The 17,036-nt window shown below is 53.8% G+C and overlaps 2 protein-coding genes and 1 long non-coding RNA gene across 3 annotated transcripts; all 3 read right to left on the bottom strand.

The window, feature by feature from the left end:
• Positions 1-286: 286 nt before the first annotated feature.
• On the bottom strand, positions 287-3,675 carry CD79A (CD79a molecule). Its single transcript, XM_036347000.1, has 5 exons — positions 3,534-3,675; positions 1,793-2,083; positions 1,472-1,590; positions 811-879; positions 287-693 (listed from the first exon to the last, which is right to left on the bottom strand). The coding sequence occupies exons 1-5, from the start codon at positions 3,610-3,612 to the stop codon at positions 580-582; spliced, it is 672 nt and encodes a 223-aa protein (XP_036202893.1). The 5' UTR covers positions 3,613-3,675; the 3' UTR covers positions 287-579.
• A 1,307-nt stretch (positions 3,676-4,982) lies between these two features.
• On the bottom strand, positions 4,983-6,209 carry LOC118674295. The gene is made up of 2 exons (XR_004973613.1): positions 5,844-6,209; positions 4,983-5,145 (listed from the first exon to the last, which is right to left on the bottom strand). It is a non-coding gene; the product is annotated as an uncharacterized LOC118674295 (long non-coding RNA).
• Positions 6,210-7,447: 1,238 nt separating this feature from the next.
• RPS19 (ribosomal protein S19) lies at positions 7,448-15,664 on the bottom strand. The gene is made up of 6 exons (XM_036345880.1): positions 15,519-15,664; positions 15,018-15,088; positions 14,647-14,747; positions 8,958-9,141; positions 8,388-8,442; positions 7,448-7,514 (listed from the first exon to the last, which is right to left on the bottom strand). The coding sequence occupies exons 2-6, from the start codon at positions 15,086-15,088 to the stop codon at positions 7,488-7,490; spliced, it is 438 nt and encodes a 145-aa protein (XP_036201773.1). The 5' UTR covers positions 15,519-15,664; the 3' UTR covers positions 7,448-7,487.
• Positions 15,665-17,036: the final 1,372 nt, after the last annotated feature.

Below are 17,036 nucleotides of genomic sequence, written 5' to 3'. Positions count from 1 at the left end.
AAACACACGTGGTCACCTCCATTCCCTCCTGTCCCCCCCACCTGCTCAGGGAAGACATGGCCGGGGTGGAGCCCTCTGCAAGACACTTCTGTTTCTTTCAGGGGGCAGCCAGGATTGGCTACTGCTCTCAGGTAGTGGGAGAGGCAGAGGCGGGTGCGGGGGTGTGAGGGGGGAGGGTGGGGCAGAATCCTGGGTCTGAGGGAGGCGAGGACTGGAGGCCTGGGTTGGGGGTCCCAGGGGACAAGGGTGGGCGGTCCCCACGAGATCCATGACTCCTGCCAAGGTCTGCAGTTGGGAAGCATTTATTATAACTAAGTGGCCATGACAGAGCAGGGAGGGGGGAGGTGACGCCGAGGCTGCCACAATCAGTCCCCTAGAGGCAGTGATTAAGGGCTCATTACCAGTGGGGCCAGTGAGTGGGTGGGAGCTTGGAAAAGGCAGCAGGGAGAGGAAGGAGGAAGCGCGGACACTCCCAAGGGGGAGGTTGAGGCAGGACCCTCCCGGGAATGATTGTGAAAAGGGCTGGTTCCAGGGAGCAGGGGAGACACTGCAGCTGGGAGCATAGCAGACGGGGGCTGGTCACGGCTTCTCCAGCTGGACGTCTCCGATGTGGAGGCTGCCCACGTCCTGGTAGGTGCCCTGGAGGCCCCGGGAGATGTCCTCGTACATGGAGCAGTCATCAAGGTTCAGGCCCTGGGGTGCACACGTGGTGGTGGGTCTCAGTGTCCTGATGCCTGGGCCCCTACCCCAGAGGACCCCCAGGAGGCCCCCAACGCACCTGCTCCGAACCTGTCCCCACCCGCCACTCACCTCATAAAGGTTTTCATCTTCGTAATCATCCCGGGTGTCCACCCCGAACTTCATGTTCTGCCATCGTTTCTGTGGGGGGGTGGGAGTCTCAGTGGGTAGGGGGTATGTTTTCAGGCCCTTCTAGATGTCAGAAGGGCTTTCCCAGAGCCAGTAAGGGACCTTGCTCAAAGCCACACACAGTATTGGTAAGTGGCACGGCTCTCTGGGCCCAAGCCAGTGTTCCTTTGGCTGTCTCCACTGCCCAATTGTTCTCCATGAATCACAACATCAGTAGTAAATAGCTATGGTTGTCCTGTGGCCTAAAGAAACTGCAGGTCACAGCGGCTGGGAGGATCCCCAGCCCCCATCTTCCCTGGCCTTGGCTACATCTGGATGGCTATAGCACTCCTGTGTTGGGGAGAGTAAAGCACCCTGAGGGGGTGGGGGTGGGGGTGGGGGTAGAGTGAGAATATCCCTAGGGAAGGGCAATGATGACAGCCATGGGGAGACTGAGCAAGGGCAGCGCCCCAGCACCATGTAAAATCCTGTCATTGTATTCATTTGTTTACCACCCATGCGCCCCTGTGTGTGTGTGTGGGGGGGGGGGGGGCGGCGGCTGTCATTCTCCCAAGTTTTGGGCGGGAACCCTCAGACTACAAGGGCCTGGTCCCAGGCGGCTCACCCTGAACAGCAGCAGTGTCCCGGGCACCACAGCGCAGAATAGCAGGATGATCCCCTCCGCTGTGATGATGTTGTTCTTGGTGCCCTCCCCCATGTCCAGGAAGGGTCTGGGGGCCGGCTCTGTGTGGAAGGGGGTGCTGCTCAGAGCCCTGGCTCCTGGCCCTGTTCCCGGCCCCGCCCCTAGCAAGGCCCCACTGAAGCCCCCACTCTGCAGGTGAGAAATGGGTACGTGTGTGGGAGCCGGGAGCAAGGATGCCCGTGATGCAGGCACTGGCTCCCTCCCCCCTTCCCAGACAGGAGGCCTAGAGTCCCTGGCACTCACCACGCACACGGAGGTAGGTGCCACAGGAGCGCCATTCCGTCTTGTTTTCCAGAGCATGGCACCTGTATAGGCCTCCGTGGCTCTTGTTCACCGATGAGATGATCAGCTCACCATTGCTCTGGCCCCAGTCATGGAACTGAGCGGGCCATGTGAAGTTGCTTTGGAGGATTCGCCACCAGGTGACGTTAGGGCGGCTGCCGTTATGCAGGCACGGGAGGCGGGCCTCCTCCCCCAGGATCACCGTCACCGATGGTGGGCCCCTATCTACCCACAGGGTCTGGCCCCCTGGGCCTGCAAAGAGGCAGGTGGCTCAGGGACTGTGGATGGGATCACAGGCCCCAACCCCAGCCTCTGCAGCTGCAGCACTCCTGCGTGTGCAGGGGGAGTATGAGGACCCTCCTGGGGGAGAACAGGGAGGTGTGGGGTACAGAGGACACACGGTGTTGGGCAGGGAGTGAGGGGGCACCTAGGGAAGGAGAGAAAGGTACCCCTGAGAAGAGAGAGGACATACCTTGGGCGGGGTGGGGTGGGGGGGATTTGAGGACGTCCTGGGGGAGGAGAGTAAGATACCTGGATGGTGACACAGCCCCGGGTGCCCGCTCTCCAGTGCCACCTCTTGCATTTGGATACTTAGTTCCCTGGTAGCAGAGGGCCCCTGCCCAGGCAGCGACTTCCAGAATCAGTTTGGGCATCACCTCCTCCTGAAGGCTTTCCTGGTCTACATTCCTGGCCCCAGCCCAGCCCCACACTTGACACTATCTTTCATTTTCAAAAAACCCTTAGAAGAAGGTTCTCTCCTTATGCCATTTTTCAGGTGGGACAGCAGAGCCCAGGGCAGCAGGAGTGGGGAGGAGGGGCGCTAGGGGAGGGCCAACACCAGGCCTCCTGGGCCTCTTCCTGCCAGTGTTGGGTCTGCCTTGTCTGGTGTCTCTGAGCCCGCCCCTTATTCTCTGTAACGTGCACGTGTCAACCTGGGGGTCAGAGGTTGAGTTTAGTCCTTGGGCTGGGGGTTAGGGGAGCATCTCGGCAGTGTGGGTGGTTAGAGGGAGCTGGTGGCCCAAACGCGCTTGTGTCCCCCCAGCCCCAGCTATCAGAGCCAGTCCATATGGCTGCTCCGCCTCCTCTGGGGAGGGAAGGAGGGAGTTGAGGAAGAGACAAGAAGGAAGAAGTGGGGCAGAGGCAGCAACCTCAAGGTCAGGGGCTCCATTCCTGGCTCCCAGTGTAACCTCGCGTGACCAGCTGCCTCTCTGAGCTCCTGGGTCAAACAGGTGGTCAGAGCCCTGACAGCTGGGGTCGCTGAGGGAGGATGGTATCATGAGGCACCCCACCCCCAGCACGGAGAAGGGGCTCCCTGTGCAGGGGGTGACTGGGATTCCAGGCAGAGAAAGGGAAAGCTTTTTCTTCACTCTGAAGCTGAGTGTACCCCAAGGTCCCCTCCTGCCCCCAGCTCTGAAGCTCAGTCAAGGGCAACCCTAGTTCCTCATTTTGACCTGAGGGACAGGGTAGGGAAGGCACTCTGGCTCCTGCCTCCCTCCCTGAGGTGGCAGATGCCCCTTTAACATCACTGAGCCCCCTCCAGCCTCCCCGAGGCCTGTTTGGAACAGTCAAGCCCACAGACAGATGCAGTTTCTACAGAGGCCTTTCCCAGCTCCCCTCCTGCTGTCTCCTCTCTGCCTGTGCCCTCTCTCCAGCCTCCCCGGTCCCTCCTCCTCTCCCAAGTACCCGCCTGTTAGCCACATACCCAGGCCAGCAGCAGAGATCAAGAGGAAGAAGATGATGCCAGGCGGCGGGACTTGCAGGACTCCGGGACCCCCAGGCATCTTCTCCCAGTGGGTTGGTCCGTCTGGCTTGCAGCAGTCCTGGGGTACCAGATCCCACCTCCGCAGGCCCCAAACCCCACCCCACTTCCTGCCCAGCCCTCCCGGAGATGGGCTTCACTGGCCCCACTGCTGGGCAGCTCCTGCCAGTGTGCTTCAGCTGTGAGCTGAGAGGAACTGCTCCCTGCACCTGTGGTGGCCACAAGTCCCCTGAGGGGAGGTTGCTTGGGTGGGGGAAAGAGGCTAGTTCAAGGTTTGGCTCCTCATTGGGTGCCTGCTGTGTGCAGGCAGTCAGGGCAGTGACTCTGAGCTTTCTTAGTCGAAGTCCCTGCTGGCCTTGGGCAAAACCTGTGCCCAGCCTGAAACTCCGTGTGCTCCCTTCGCCGGGTTGGAAATGAGGATTTAAAGGCAAGGCGTTGTGCATGCACAGCACTGAACACAGCACCTGTCACACAGGAGGTGCTCAGTAGTGTTGGTTGCTGTTAATGTTCCCGAGGAATAAATGAGGCAAGCCAGCGGCTCTATGAAGGGAAGTGGTGACTCCCCTTTCCAAACCTGTTGTTGTTACTCCTCACCCGAGGGTATTTTTTTCATTGATTTTTAGAGGGTGGGAGAGAGGGAAAGACAGAGAGAAATATCGATGTGAGAGAAACACACCGATTGGTTGCCTCCTGCATACGCCCAACCCAGGGAGGAACCTGCAACCAAGGTACGTGCCCTTGACCAGAATTGAATCCAGTACCCTTTGGTCTGCAGGCCTACACTCTATCCACTTAGCCAACCCAGCTAGGGCTCCATTGATTCTTTAGAGAGAATGAAAGAGAGGGATGGAGAGAAAGAGGCATGTGAGAGACACATTGATTAGTTGCTCCCCAACCTTGCCCTGACTGGGGCAGGGGATCAAACCAACAACCCAGTTACGTGACTGGGAATTGAACCTGTGACCCTTTGATGTAAGGGCCGATGCTTTACCCATTGAGCCACACCAGCCAGGTAAGCCTTGGCATTTTTAATCCAAGAGACTAGGATAACTCTCTGTTGTGCCATGAGATGTTCCTGGTACCCAAGGAATTAATAGCAACGATGGGCTCTTTCTTGACATTCTTGCACTCAGCCTCCCAAGCATCAAGCCCCTCCTTTTACAGAGCAGGAGACTGAGGCCCGGAGAGGGAATGCTGTCACTGTCACTTGTCTGGTGTTGTACAGTCTGGTGGTGGAGCGGGTTCTTTTAAGCATCATTTTAGGCCACATGGGAGGAAAATGAGGTCTGAGGGGGAGCGGGTGGGGAATGATATGAAATTGTTGAGATGTTTCTGAGCAGTTAGGGGACCATCACACACACACACACACACACACACACACACACACACGGACACATAGGAAAAACTTTTATTGCAGGGAGATTTCTGGTAGCAAAAACTGGGAAAAACCAAATGATAAGCCCGTGTGTGGAGAATGGATGCATACATTGTGGTGCCGTCAGCCGATAGAGTAGTGCACCGCAGGAGAAAGGCAGGACCTCACGTGTCAACAGGGCTGCATCGGAGAAAAAAACATGAAAATGAGAAGTTATAGTAGCATGATATGGTTGACTTGTTTTCAAAAGGCAAAACAATGCTGTGTGCTGTTAGGGACATGTGCGTCTGTAGTCAAGGTGCAGACAGACAGATGCAGGGGAGTGACACCAAGTTCCTGAGAATGTATCTCTGGCGGAAGCCAGGGGGTCGTGACTGGGAAGGTTACACAGAGGGCTTTGTCTGTCTAGATTTTATGTCTTTTTTTGTTTTATTTCTTAAATTAGGTGGTGGGCCTGTGAGTCTTTGTTACACTATCATATACACTGTTTTGCTTGCTTGAAGTATTTCATAAATATTTTTAAAAAGCAACTGTTATGCTCACAGAAGAGCATGGCCTTCAGAAGCCACCATGCCTAGGTTTGAATCTCAGCTCTGCCAGCTGGCTGGTTGCCTGAGCCTCAGTTTCGTCAGTAATCTGGGCACAATCCCCCCAGCTTGTGAGGCTGTGAGAATATCGGTGTGTTTAGCACAGTTCCTAGGACAAGTTCCTCTTCTCTGGCCAGGAGGCTCTCTCCCCTTTCCTCCAGCGACCCAGGTGTTCTGTCGGGACACTGGCTTATATAGCAGGTCATTAGCCCCTCTTGCTTTAGTTCCTTCTCATGATCCCCCTCCTAAGGAAGAAGCCTGGAATCAGAGGCTGCAGCCCTAGAAATTCACCTGCCTCATCCATCAGTGGCTGAGCCGGTTTCCAGGCCCTCGTCTGCCCCCTAGCGGCGGAGAGGCGCAGCTGCGGGATTGCTGGCCCTCTTAGGCCTGTCTGGGCATCTGCACCTTCCATCACCCAGCACCTGTGCATGGGAACCAGATCCTTGGCATTTCGTTCTCATGACAACTCTGGGAAATGTCTTCAATATCAGTCGACAAAAGACGTGATTGGGGCCAGAATGAGGAGTGACGTCGAGCCTCATGTCCCTCACTTTCGAGGGACAGTGCGCTTAGTAGATAGAGCCTGGGGCTGGAGCCTTTACCTGGGTTCAGATACTGGCTTTGCCACTCCCCAACTATGGAGTATCAGACAAATCACCCCACCTGTGACTTACTTTCCCCTTTTTCAAACTGCAGGTGCTGTTTGGCATTTACTTCACAGGGTTGCAGCGTTAATGATAATTTGCAAAGTGCCTTGCATGTGGTAGGCTGTTTATTCAGAAGTTTCCAGCACTGACAACTGAGCCGGGATGACAGTGTAGGATTCTGATTTGGTATTCTTTGAATATCTTGGTCTTAAACAGGGTAACACCGGGTTGATATTCTGCTTGCCAATGTGCTGCTCTGAGCCACAGCACCATCTACATGTGGTACCTCTGGAATCCCTCAGGAGCAAGCAATGCTACAGGTGAGGACTGGAAGGTTCAGAGCGGGAGTGTTACTCGAGTTGCACAGAATTAGGGGCAGAGTTGCCATCCGATCCCACGTTGTTTGAAATTCAGGCTTGGCACTGGAAAGAAGTGGGTGTGATCCTAAGTTACTTGGACTGGGGCCTTGTGCAAGCCAGCTCAGCTTTAGTTCTCCCCAACCAGGCAGGGCTGGTCACATGGGGACAGTAATGGGCCCTTTTCCAGGCTTGCCCATCCCTATGGCTCCATGTGTGCCCACTGGGCACCCTTTGATTCTACCACCCACACTAGGGGCCCGATCACAGGCAGAGCTCCTTGGCACCAAGAGCCCATCACTATGCAGGACCACTGAAGCTATGCCAGGTGACAGCACTCTGCCTCTGTGCAGGCACCAGCTGGCCTCAGCATCCATTACAAGTCTAGGGCAGGCTCATCTAAGTCTGTTTCAGAGCAGGGCTATAGCCACAATGCAAAAGTGAAGGCTCAGGCAGGACTACCCTGCCCACGCAGGCCAGGAAAGCAAGTGCATACCAGGCACACAGCTCAACCAGAGCTGTAAGAGCCACAGGGCGTCAGGGTTCTGTTCCTGTCCACTTCCTTCCAAGGAAACATCTCAGTACAACCCCCCTGCCCCTCCCGTGTTCCAGCAGGAGAGTGCCACTTCAGCAACCCAGACTCCAGCTGGGGCCACTGCTCGAACAGCATCTTCTTTCAGTTTCTCATTTTCTGAGAATTGCAAAGGCAGGATATGAGGGAGGTCCAAGGGTTTCTAGGTCCTGCCCCGCCCAACTCAGGCGTCTTGCCCCTTGGGGGCAGAACTGGGAAGGCTGAGCTTTAGGCTTTGGCAGCCACAGCCACCCAGGGACTCCTGGCTCCTTCTTCCTCATGCCCCCAAATGGAAGAGCAAACAATCAAGAGATCAAGACCAAGCTTATAAATGAGGCAATTTATTAACCCAGCACTTGTTCTAATGCTTCTTGTTGGCAGCTGCCACCTGTGGGAAAGATGGAAGAGTAAGTTAAAATCAGTCACGGGGTCCATGTTCCGGCACTTTGTAAGTTACCCACAGCCCAGACACCATGCATCCTGTTTTGTGGTCTCACATGTATTCTTGTCTAATCGTCACAATCCCAGGTACCTCCCCATTTTACAGAAGCGTCAACAGGCACTCAAGAGTGCTGGAGTGGGATTCCAATACTGCAAATGCCATCATACACACTGATGCCTGTGCCAGGCCCTGTGTTCACCTCTCCTCAGGCCACCCAACTCCCAGAGGGCAACACCTTCCATTCCTTTCTGACACTTGACGTTAAGTGACTAAACACTCCAAGGCTCCTAGTAGGCCTGAGTCAATGATACAGAAAGAAGGAAGCCAATATGGGTTTATGCCAGGCCCTGGGGGGCTCCCACTGCTTGTAGATCACGGAATCCTAACCACCCCAAGGTAGGCAGAAGCAGACTGCTCCACAGATAGGGAGACTGGCTGCAGCCGAAGAACTGCAGGGTGTCCAGCCAGTAATCAGGATGGAGACCCGAATTCTGAGCCAGCCCGCCTCCCTCTCTCAGCAACCACCCCATCTCGTGCCCAGTCAGCATGAAGAGTAAGGAGACGTTGATGCCAGAATCTGTGCAAGGCTGATGCCCTGCAGGAAAAGCAGCCCAACTGCACCATGGGGTTGGGTTCCCTTTACCTCAGCGCCAGCAAGCCGTCATTCAGAAATGCCCACCCCCAGAGAAGGCCTCCTCTGAACCCCCACCAGCCGGGACTGTGCCCTTCAGGGAAATTCTGATTTGACAACCACCAGGCCGGGGGGAACGCCCAGGCAGTGACAGAGGGACCCAACCCTAGCCCTCACCCAGGCCTCACCTGCCCTGCGATCCTGTCCAGATCTCTCTGTCCCTGAGGTGTCAATTTGCGGCCCCTGGGGAGAGAAGGGTCATGAATCCCTCCCAGGGTAGTGCAGGCTCTCAACCCCCCCTTTCGGATGTGAGTCAGGCTTCCCCAAAAGGCACCTGGCTATATGACCATATGCTGCCAGCCAACTCCCACCAAGGACCCCAGTGGGCTGCATTCTAAAGAGCTTGGGGCAGGAGTGGGAGCCCCCCCGGGAGCTGACAGGGTGTCGTTTGTGCAAGCATTAGATCAAAAGCCCCGAAAAATCAATTGGGCAAAGTTAACGAGCAGGCTAATGAAAGCGGACAGTCGCTAAATTACCTTCCTGGAGCCCAGGGTAGTCAGTTAGAGAGGTGGGAGTGAGGCCCTTAGCCATTTGCTTTTCTACAGAACCCCCTGCCCACCAGAGGGTCAGGTACAGACAGTGCAGAGACCTAGCTCCTCTCTGCGTGTGGGCAGTGGGGAGCTAACTTTATTATAGGTGGCTTGACCCCAAGGATCCTCATCACCCCCCTTTCCCACCCATCCTGATCCTTTGCTTACCCATCCTGATCCTTTTCCACCATTTTCAGCCCCTCCAGGGCTTGGAGGACTCTGCGGGCCACGCTCTTAGAGCCTCTGCTAAAGTGGCTGGGCATGACACCATTTCTTTGTCGTCCTCCATAGATCTTGGTCATGGAGCCAACCCCAGCGCCTCCCCGCAGGTACAGGTGCCGCGCTGTGGAAGCTGGGTGGAGTGAGAGGGAAACTTAAGGGCTCTTCTCAGGCAGAGAATACTCTTCCCCACAGCTGAGGGAAAGGCCTTGCCACACAGTCTGTGTGTGGCAGCCAACTCACCATTTTACAGCCAGGGCAACTGTGCACACACTAAACCCGGTGCCCCCCTCTCCCACCATGGCCAAGCCATGCTGCACTCTGGGCCCAGCCTAGGAGACGGACAGCTAGGCAGTGGAGGGACTGCCAAAGCCACACTGCCAAGGCTAGACCTGAAGACTGTAGATAGAGCCTTGCAAATGTTTAAGCCACAACTGTCCATCTCCATATGCCTGAGGGGCAGGAGAGTGAAGAAGGGACCTACTGCCACTTGAGTGTAGCTCTCTGAGCCCCCAGCCCGAGAGCTTGGGGTGGGGGAAAGGGGGTCAGCACTCAGATCCACGCAGTGGATGTTCCCAAACTGGCACGTATATCATCCCCTCCGTGGACTGGGGATTCTCTCCCTAGATGGGCTTGGTTAAGTCCCTGGCCAGCCTCCTTGGAAACGCTCACTCCTATTCATGCGGAGCACTCAGTCGTCTGCCAGCCCTGTGCACCTGCTTTCACGTTCTCCTCCCATGAGATACTAAGATGCCTAAGGAGCTGGCCTAATGTTGTGGCCCTAGCATGTCACCTACTCTCATCCAAAAACCAGGAGTAACCGTCCCTCAGACGAGGGTTATTGCGAGGACTCCATGCAAATGTGTCAAGTGCTGTCGTCGTCTGCAGAGAGGAAACAGGCTCCAAAGGGTACTCACTGGCTTCATGCCACGGCTCTGGAGGGACAGCTCCTCCAGACGGTTTTGGTTTCCTACCTCAGGGGGCCACTGAGGTTGAAGGGCATTGCAGCCGAGGTGCACAACGTGCCCAGACTTCAGTCATCACATGGCCCTGCCTGGCTGGGAGCTGAAGGGCAGTGATGCCAGGCCACCCTAGACCCTGGAGACGTACTGCTAAGAAGCAGGTGCCGGGCCAGGTCCATGACCCTCCAGTGTTATGAACTAGGGGTGGGTGAGACGGATCTGTGGGGTGGGTTCCACCTCCCCTCCAGCTGCCGCTCCCAGAGCACTCTTCCACACAACTTGTTCCCAGCCCTCCAATCGCCTCAAACAGCCATGGGCTTCTGGGGGTCAAGAGCACAGCCTCTCTGGCCTCTGCTCACTTAAAAACCACTCTCTCCTTGGTCCTTTCTTTTTTTTTTTTTTTTTTTTTTTTTTTTTTTTTTTTTATTTTAAAAATATATTTTATTGAGTTTTTACAGAGAGGAAAGGAGAGAGATAGAGAGTTAGAAACATCGATGAGAGAGAAACATCGACCAGCTGCCTCCTGCACACTCCCCACTGGGGATGTGCCCGCAACCAAGGTACATGCCCTTGACCGGAATCGAACCTGGGACCTTTCAGTCCGCAGGCCGATGCTCTATCCACTGAGCCAAACCGGTTTCGGCTCCTTGGTCCTTTCTACCCCAACCTTCCCCTCACCCTACCCCTACACTACTGCCCTGACTCTTCCAGGCATTAAGCCACCCGCCCCCTGTGGATTAAGAGACTCACTTGGTATACACCAATACCCACAATCTTTCTACTGTGAGTGACATCACTGGAAAACTCCACCCTTACTGCCAGTGCAAATGCCTAACACCCACCACCATCCCTCCGGCGCCTGTCCCTGGGCAGAGACCTGCTTTCTCATCCAGGCTGGGGAGAGGACGTCTCAGGAAGGGGGCAAGGTGAACATTCCTAAGACGCCCAGAGGCTGCACACCTGAAAGCAGATGCCCAAACTTGGCCTTGCCTAGCCAGGATTGGCGCTGACTAGTCCCAGCCTGGGGTCCATATGGAGAGGGTGGCCCAGCTCTGAGCTGTCCAGTAGACAGTGTTTGAATTTCAACACTGCTCATCAGTCTGCCTACTTTCCAGGTTTGTGTGGTGGTACTGAAGGGGATGGCTTACTTCAATCTTGAGTAGTGACTGGCAGAGAATAAGCTCCCATAAAGCCTATTAGTTTCTTTATGGAGGGTGGGTTTACATTTCCTTAACACTGTATAAAATTATCTGGCCTGCTGTCAGGTGTTACAAGGCCCTCACCATCACCTCAGTTTGCAATAATTCTGACTTAATAGGAAGATTAACTTCACAAATTGGAAGCTTTAACAGTTGAAATACTGAGTTCTACAAAATACGGATTTTTTTTCACTCTTGAGCCCTTGTGGCCCCAGCCTCAACCACACAAACCCAGGTGTCGTCACAAATGGCTTCTCCTTTAGTCCCCTCCAATGGCCTTCTGCTCCTCCTGGTCCTTGGGAAACCTTATCACTACTGCCAGCTGTGAAGGAGGGACCAGGCAGGGCGCCCTACACACGGAGCCCAGTCAAAGTAGAGCAGGTAAGTGTCCTGCTAGGCCACTAGGTAGGACACACGCTGCACTGAGCACATGGCAGATCAAAGGAAGCCTTCCCAGATGCATTTTGTCCTTGACCCTTCTCTGCTAAATTTCTAAAGGGTGGGTGGGTGGTGGTGTAGGGAAATGACTTCCCTGACCTTAATCCACCCCTTGAATTTTTCCTGCAATGTCTCCAAGGCCCCGTTCCGGGATAGGACAGACCAACCTCCAACCTATAATAAAAAATGCACTCAGGCCTTAACTGGTTTGGCTCAGTGGATAGAGCGTCGGCCTGCAGACTGAAGGGTCCCAGGTTCGACTCTGATCAAGGGCATGTACCTTGGTTGCGGGCACATCCCCAGTAGGGGGTGTGTAGGAGGCAGTTCATTGATGCTTCTCTCTATCCCTCTCCCTTCCTCTCTCTCTCTAAAAAAAAAAAAAAAAAATCAACAAAATATATTTTTTAAAAAAATGCACTCAGGTGTCCCACCTTAGCAGCTGCGCACTGCCAGATGTCTTGTTCAGGGCTACACTGCACCACCCTCTTCACGGGTAGTCTTTCCTCGACACCATTCCTCCTCTTACAGCAGGTCTCCACTCTCCTGACACAGGCTCTTTCTAGCCCTATCTCACCCCCCCCACCCTCTGGGGACTCCTTCCTCTTATAGCTCTGCCCTTCTTCTAGACCACCCTCAGGAGGGCCCTGCCCACTCCACACTGGCTCCTACACACCTCCAGAACTTATTACCCCCCCCCCCCCCCACTGCCACAGACTGAGGGGCAAAATAGGCCAAGCCCCCATGATCCAGAAGAGAATAGCACAGACCCTGCTATGCCCCCTGGTAAACGAGCGTTTCCAGTGATTTCCACTTGGACAGAGAATAAGCTGACCACCAAACTAGGCGGGAGCACTCTAGACCAGTGATGGTGAACCTATGAACTCATTTTTTTGGTTAATTTTTCTTTGTTAAATGGCATTTAAATATATAAAATAAATATCAAAAATATAAATCTTTGTTTTACTATGGTTGCAAATATCAAAAAATTTCTATATGTGACACGGCACCAGAGTTAAGTTAGGGTTTTTCAAAATGCTGACATGCTGAGCTCAAAAGGTTCGCCATCAATGCTCTAAACTCTAGAAGAGAGGTTGGCAAACTTTGTAAAGGGTCAAACAGCAAGTATCTTAGGCTCGTAGGCTGTCACAACTGCAACTCTGCCTCTGCTGTGGATGAACAGATGGGCTTGGTTTATATCCCCAAGAAATATGCACACAACCCTTCGTCTAGAACAGGGATGGGCAAACTTTTTGACTCGAGGGCCACAATGGGTTCTTAAACTGGACCGGAGGGCCGGAACAAAAGCATGGATGGAGTGTTTGTGTGAACTAATATAAATTCAAAGTAAACATCATTACATAAAAGGGTACGGTCTTTTTTTTCAATAGTTTTATTCATTTCAAACGGGCCGGATCCGGCGGGCCGTAGTTTGCCCACGGCTGGTCTAGAACCATCACCCTATGCCAATAGGGCAGCTGGGAAAGGAAGGTAAAAAAGAGAGCTTGGGAAATCCTAAGGAAGGGGGACCAGGAGGGAAGGCAGAGGACACACCCCAGTGGGTGGAAGGGGCATGTTGGGCAGAAACTGGCCACAGCAAAATGAAAATTACACAAGGCCTTGACCCAATTTTCCATTAGTCTCTTCCACCTAAAAAATAAAGTATGAAATCCTGCCAAGGAAAAGATGAAGCTCCCCTGCCCCATGACAGGGTGGGGAAAACTGGCATCACAAGCTGGCAGACCCTCAACATGTTACTTAACCTCCCCGACATTAAACTGAAAGCACCAGTCCTGTTTGGGAAATTTTTGATAGGTGCAGATGAAAACGGGAAAGCTATGATTCTTTGTCCTAATCTTAGATCCAAAGCTGTCCTGACTCTTGGGGCACTGGCAAAGAACATTCAGGACCAGGTAGCTTTACTTCCCAAGATGGACGTGCTTTTGTCCAGGCCCTATCAGTGTTGTTTGCCCAGCAAAGTCAAGTCAGCTTCTCTTCACCAACACTTCCACCTCACAAAGTTGACCTTTTAGCCCTCAGGGGTCAAAGGTTATGGCCGAGTCATATTGGCACGTGTGTCCAGGCTAGGGCCTGAAATACAGTGACATCTGATGCATGAGCAATCCACAAAATACATGCAAGGCTATTCTGAAGTTTTATTAATTTCAAAACTCTGCTTTCCACCAATTTCCCATATGGAGGCAAGCTTTGGCCTGGATGGAGCTCCCACTTCAGAGGAGGAAGGTTGGGGTGACAGTTTGGAGAAACTTGGAATGTCAAGAACAGGTGAGAACTAGCACTGTGAAGTCAGGGGTTACACTTGCAATCCGTCCAAGTTGCAAGTGACTGTAAGATTAATGAGAGGGGGCTGGCAAATGATCACGGGGTGACCATAAGGTTTTCTTCTGAGCATTTGGGACTCAAGATTTAGAGCAAAGAGCGACCTGGCTAGATAGCCAACCACTCAGGAATAACTTGCTAGAGACAGGGAGGCACTAGTGTGATGACCTGAGCATGAAAAAGAAAACAGCTGGCTTTTCTTCAACAATTACTCTCCAACAGGCAAGCATATTTTAAAGCAGTTTGTTATTAGGCTAATTTGATCCAACAAAAATTGGCACTGACACATTATTAACCCCATTTTAGAGATAGAAAACCAAAACACACTGGCAGATGGAGGTCACAAATTAAATGTAGAGGAGGATTTTAACTCGGGGAGTCTGGACCCCATGGACATAAGGATAATAATGCCTGCCTCTCAAACAAACCACCTCTAAGCAAAATATGAACATCCATTTGTCCCTGGGCTTCCCTGGAGGATCAGAGGAAGCCACAGGTCCTCACACACACCTCTTACAAAGGAAGAAACAGAGCCAGGGTAGGAAGTTATTGAACATCACACAAAGCATGCAGTGCCAGAGTCAAACTCTCTTGTGATCTGGGGGGAGAGGGAGGCAAATAAGAGCTCACAGAGGGGACAGAAGGATCTGTGCCAGGGGTCACCCGTCTCCCCACTACCCAGCTAGATGCCCCAGTTCCTACCAGCTCGTGTGTAGAACCAATTCTCATCGTAGGGAGCAAGCTCTTTATGCTTGGCCAGCTTGACAGTGTCCACCCATTCAGGGACTTTCAGCTTCCCGGACCTGGGATCAAGACAGCAAGAAAGGTACAATCTACCGGTCTCCACACCCCCTCATCCCCTCTCCTCCACAGGACTGTGCGTTAACGGGAGCTGGACGTGTCCGAGCATAAGCAAGCTGAAACTCAAACACAACCCAGGCCTCAGGTGGAAAGGGGGACTCCACGCTGAGGCCCTCCAACAACTCTGCCCCCTACCAGAAGAGGGCGCTGCGGACCGAGGGGCCAGCAAAGACCACGGCCGCCAGCCACCGCGAACCCGTCCCCACACTCACTTTTTGAGGAAGGCTGCCAGAGCTCTGACGAACTCCTGCTGGTTCACGTCTTTTACAGTAACTCCGGGCATCTGCGGGAAGGACCAGGCATGTGAACACGAGCTGGTGGGGACCAGCCACAGGGCTGGGGCCGAACCTGCACCGCCGCCCTCCCCGGATTTCCCAAGGCCATACTTCAAGTCCGGGCGCTAACGGCCCCGGCGGCTGGCGGTCCTAGAGTTCACCGGCGCCCACGACCACAGCCCGACCGCATTTGTGCAGACGCTGTATGACCCTAGTCCCTGACTCTGGGGTCCCGCACTCCCGGCTGCCCCCGGGCCCAGTCTCGCTTCCCGGACCACGCCGAGCCAGCATGTCCGGGCCTGCCGCTCGCACGTGGCTGCGGCTTCGGGGGGCGGGGCGGCGCCGCGCGGTCACCCCGGGCTCCGAGACACACGCTTGGGGCTGGGGAATCGGGTACCGACGCTCCGTGCCCAGCCCGAGTCAGAGAGCCCGCCTTACCGTGCGGCCTCCGCGCTGCCAGCCAGGGGAAAGGGAGCAACGGGGTTTCCCGGACGCACAAATCGGGCGTCAGGTCTCGCGAGGGTTCCGAGAGCTCGCGAGAACGGGGTTAGCAAGGCAGCTCCGCCTATCTGAGGGCGAATGGGGCTTCGCTTCCGCCGAAGTGGGCGGGTGTGTAGTGAGGAGGCGGGAAGGCAAAAGAGAAGGTTATGGGGACGGACGGGGAGGCTTGTTTCTCCCCCATTCCTCCTCCCGGAGTGTAAGAGAGAGAGGAGAGCGTTTCCGTCTGGAGCATTGATCAAAACATCAGCGGAGGACCCTGATGGCGGAAGTTATGAAGTTCGGTGGGCAGGAAAAGACCTAGCCACTTCTCGCGTTTCCGAAGGGACGACCCCCTCCCCCTTCAAAGTGGAAGTGGCTTTACTGGTCGGAAGTGGGGGTAGTAAGGGCGGATGTAATGGGGAACCCAGAGGAAGTGCTAAGCAGAAATCTGTCCACCAGCCCTCCTGGAGGCGGAAGCCCCACCCTTCTTAGGGCGGAAGTTGCTTCGCCAGAGCCCAGGCGGAGCGAGTGGGAATGAGGCAGTGGCGGCAGGGAAGAGATGAGGGCAAGGACGAGGAGGCGGAGGCGGGACCTTGGGAGAAATTAGTTCAGCTCTGCCTCCTAGCGTCCGAATCGGCTCGCTCAGCCCTTGGCCTTACTTTGCCTATTTATATTTACCTACTGACCTGTGCAACTGTAGGCTGTCCATTGACTCGGTCTTCAGTCTCTCCTTTAAAAAAAGGCGGGGGGGGGGGGGGATTTAAATGGAAATACCGAGATCCCGAAGTGACTGCTTCTGTACATAGTGCATCTCTTATGAATTCTAGCAACATTTTGTGTGTATGTGTGTGCCTACCCTGTGCCAGGCACAGGTAAACATTATGTAGTATTAGTACATGTACACTTGTTCAGAAGTGCAAAATCAAAGGTGCCAGCAGGTTTTGGGTCTGGTGAGGGTCCGCTTTCTGGTTTATAGACAACAATCTTTTTGTGCATTCTTATAGCAGAAAGTGGGAAAGGAAGCTCTCTGGGCCTTTCTTATGAGGGCACTAACCCTATTTGAGGACTCCACCCTCATGACCTAATCACCTCCTAAAGGCACCACCTCCAAATACCATTACATTGCGGATTAGGTTTCAACATATTAATATTTGGGGGCACAGAAGCATTCAGTTTATTTATAAACTTTATAACAGTTTATAATATGTATTTAAATCAGGGGGTTTATATTCATGTAGCATGTTGTCAAATCCTATTTTGCATTGTTTCTAAAATTTGAGAATAGTTTTAGTATCTCAGATTCTCCCCACCCCTGAATCAACACTTGTGTTTCCATGTGTAACTGTAAATGTATTCATGTAATGGGTAATTTTTTTTTTACATGCTGACTTTATTTTTAACTTAAATCTTTATTGTCAAGAGTATTACAGATGTCCCTCCTCTTTTCTCCCATTGTTCCCCTCTACTGGTTCCTGC

This window comes from Myotis myotis, unplaced genomic scaffold, assembly GCF_014108235.1.
Source record: "Myotis myotis isolate mMyoMyo1 unplaced genomic scaffold, mMyoMyo1.p scaffold_m19_p_19, whole genome shotgun sequence".
Taxonomy (NCBI): Eukaryota; Metazoa; Chordata; class Mammalia; order Chiroptera; family Vespertilionidae; genus Myotis; species Myotis myotis.
Note: the sequence above shows the minus strand (reverse complement) of the source record. Positions and strands in the feature narration are given on the sequence as shown.

Bases quoted from the DNA above. Each gene is read 5' to 3' on its own strand.
- CD79A (XM_036347000.1), bottom strand. From the start codon at position 3,612: ATGCCTGGGGGTCCCGGAGTCCTGCAAGTCCCGCCGCCTGGCATCATC. The intron at 2,084-3,533 runs GTATGTGGCTAA...GCCTCTTTGCAG, and splicing joins GATCTCTGCTGCTGGCCTGG to GCCCAGGGGGCCAGACCCTG. The intron at 1,591-1,792 runs GTGAGTGCCAGG...CCTTCCACACAG, and splicing joins CACCTACCTCCGTGTGCGTG to AGCCGGCCCCCAGACCCTTC.
- RPS19 (XM_036345880.1), bottom strand. From the start codon at position 15,088: ATGCCCGGAGTTACTGTAAAAGACGTGAACCAGCAGGAGTTCGTCAGA. The intron at 14,748-15,017 runs GTGAGTGTGGGG...TCTTGATCCCAG, and splicing joins CTGGCAGCCTTCCTCAAAAA to GTCCGGGAAGCTGAAAGTCC. The intron at 9,142-14,646 runs GTAGGAACTGGG...CACTCCACCCAG, and splicing joins TTGGTTCTACACACGAGCTG to CTTCCACAGCGCGGCACCTG.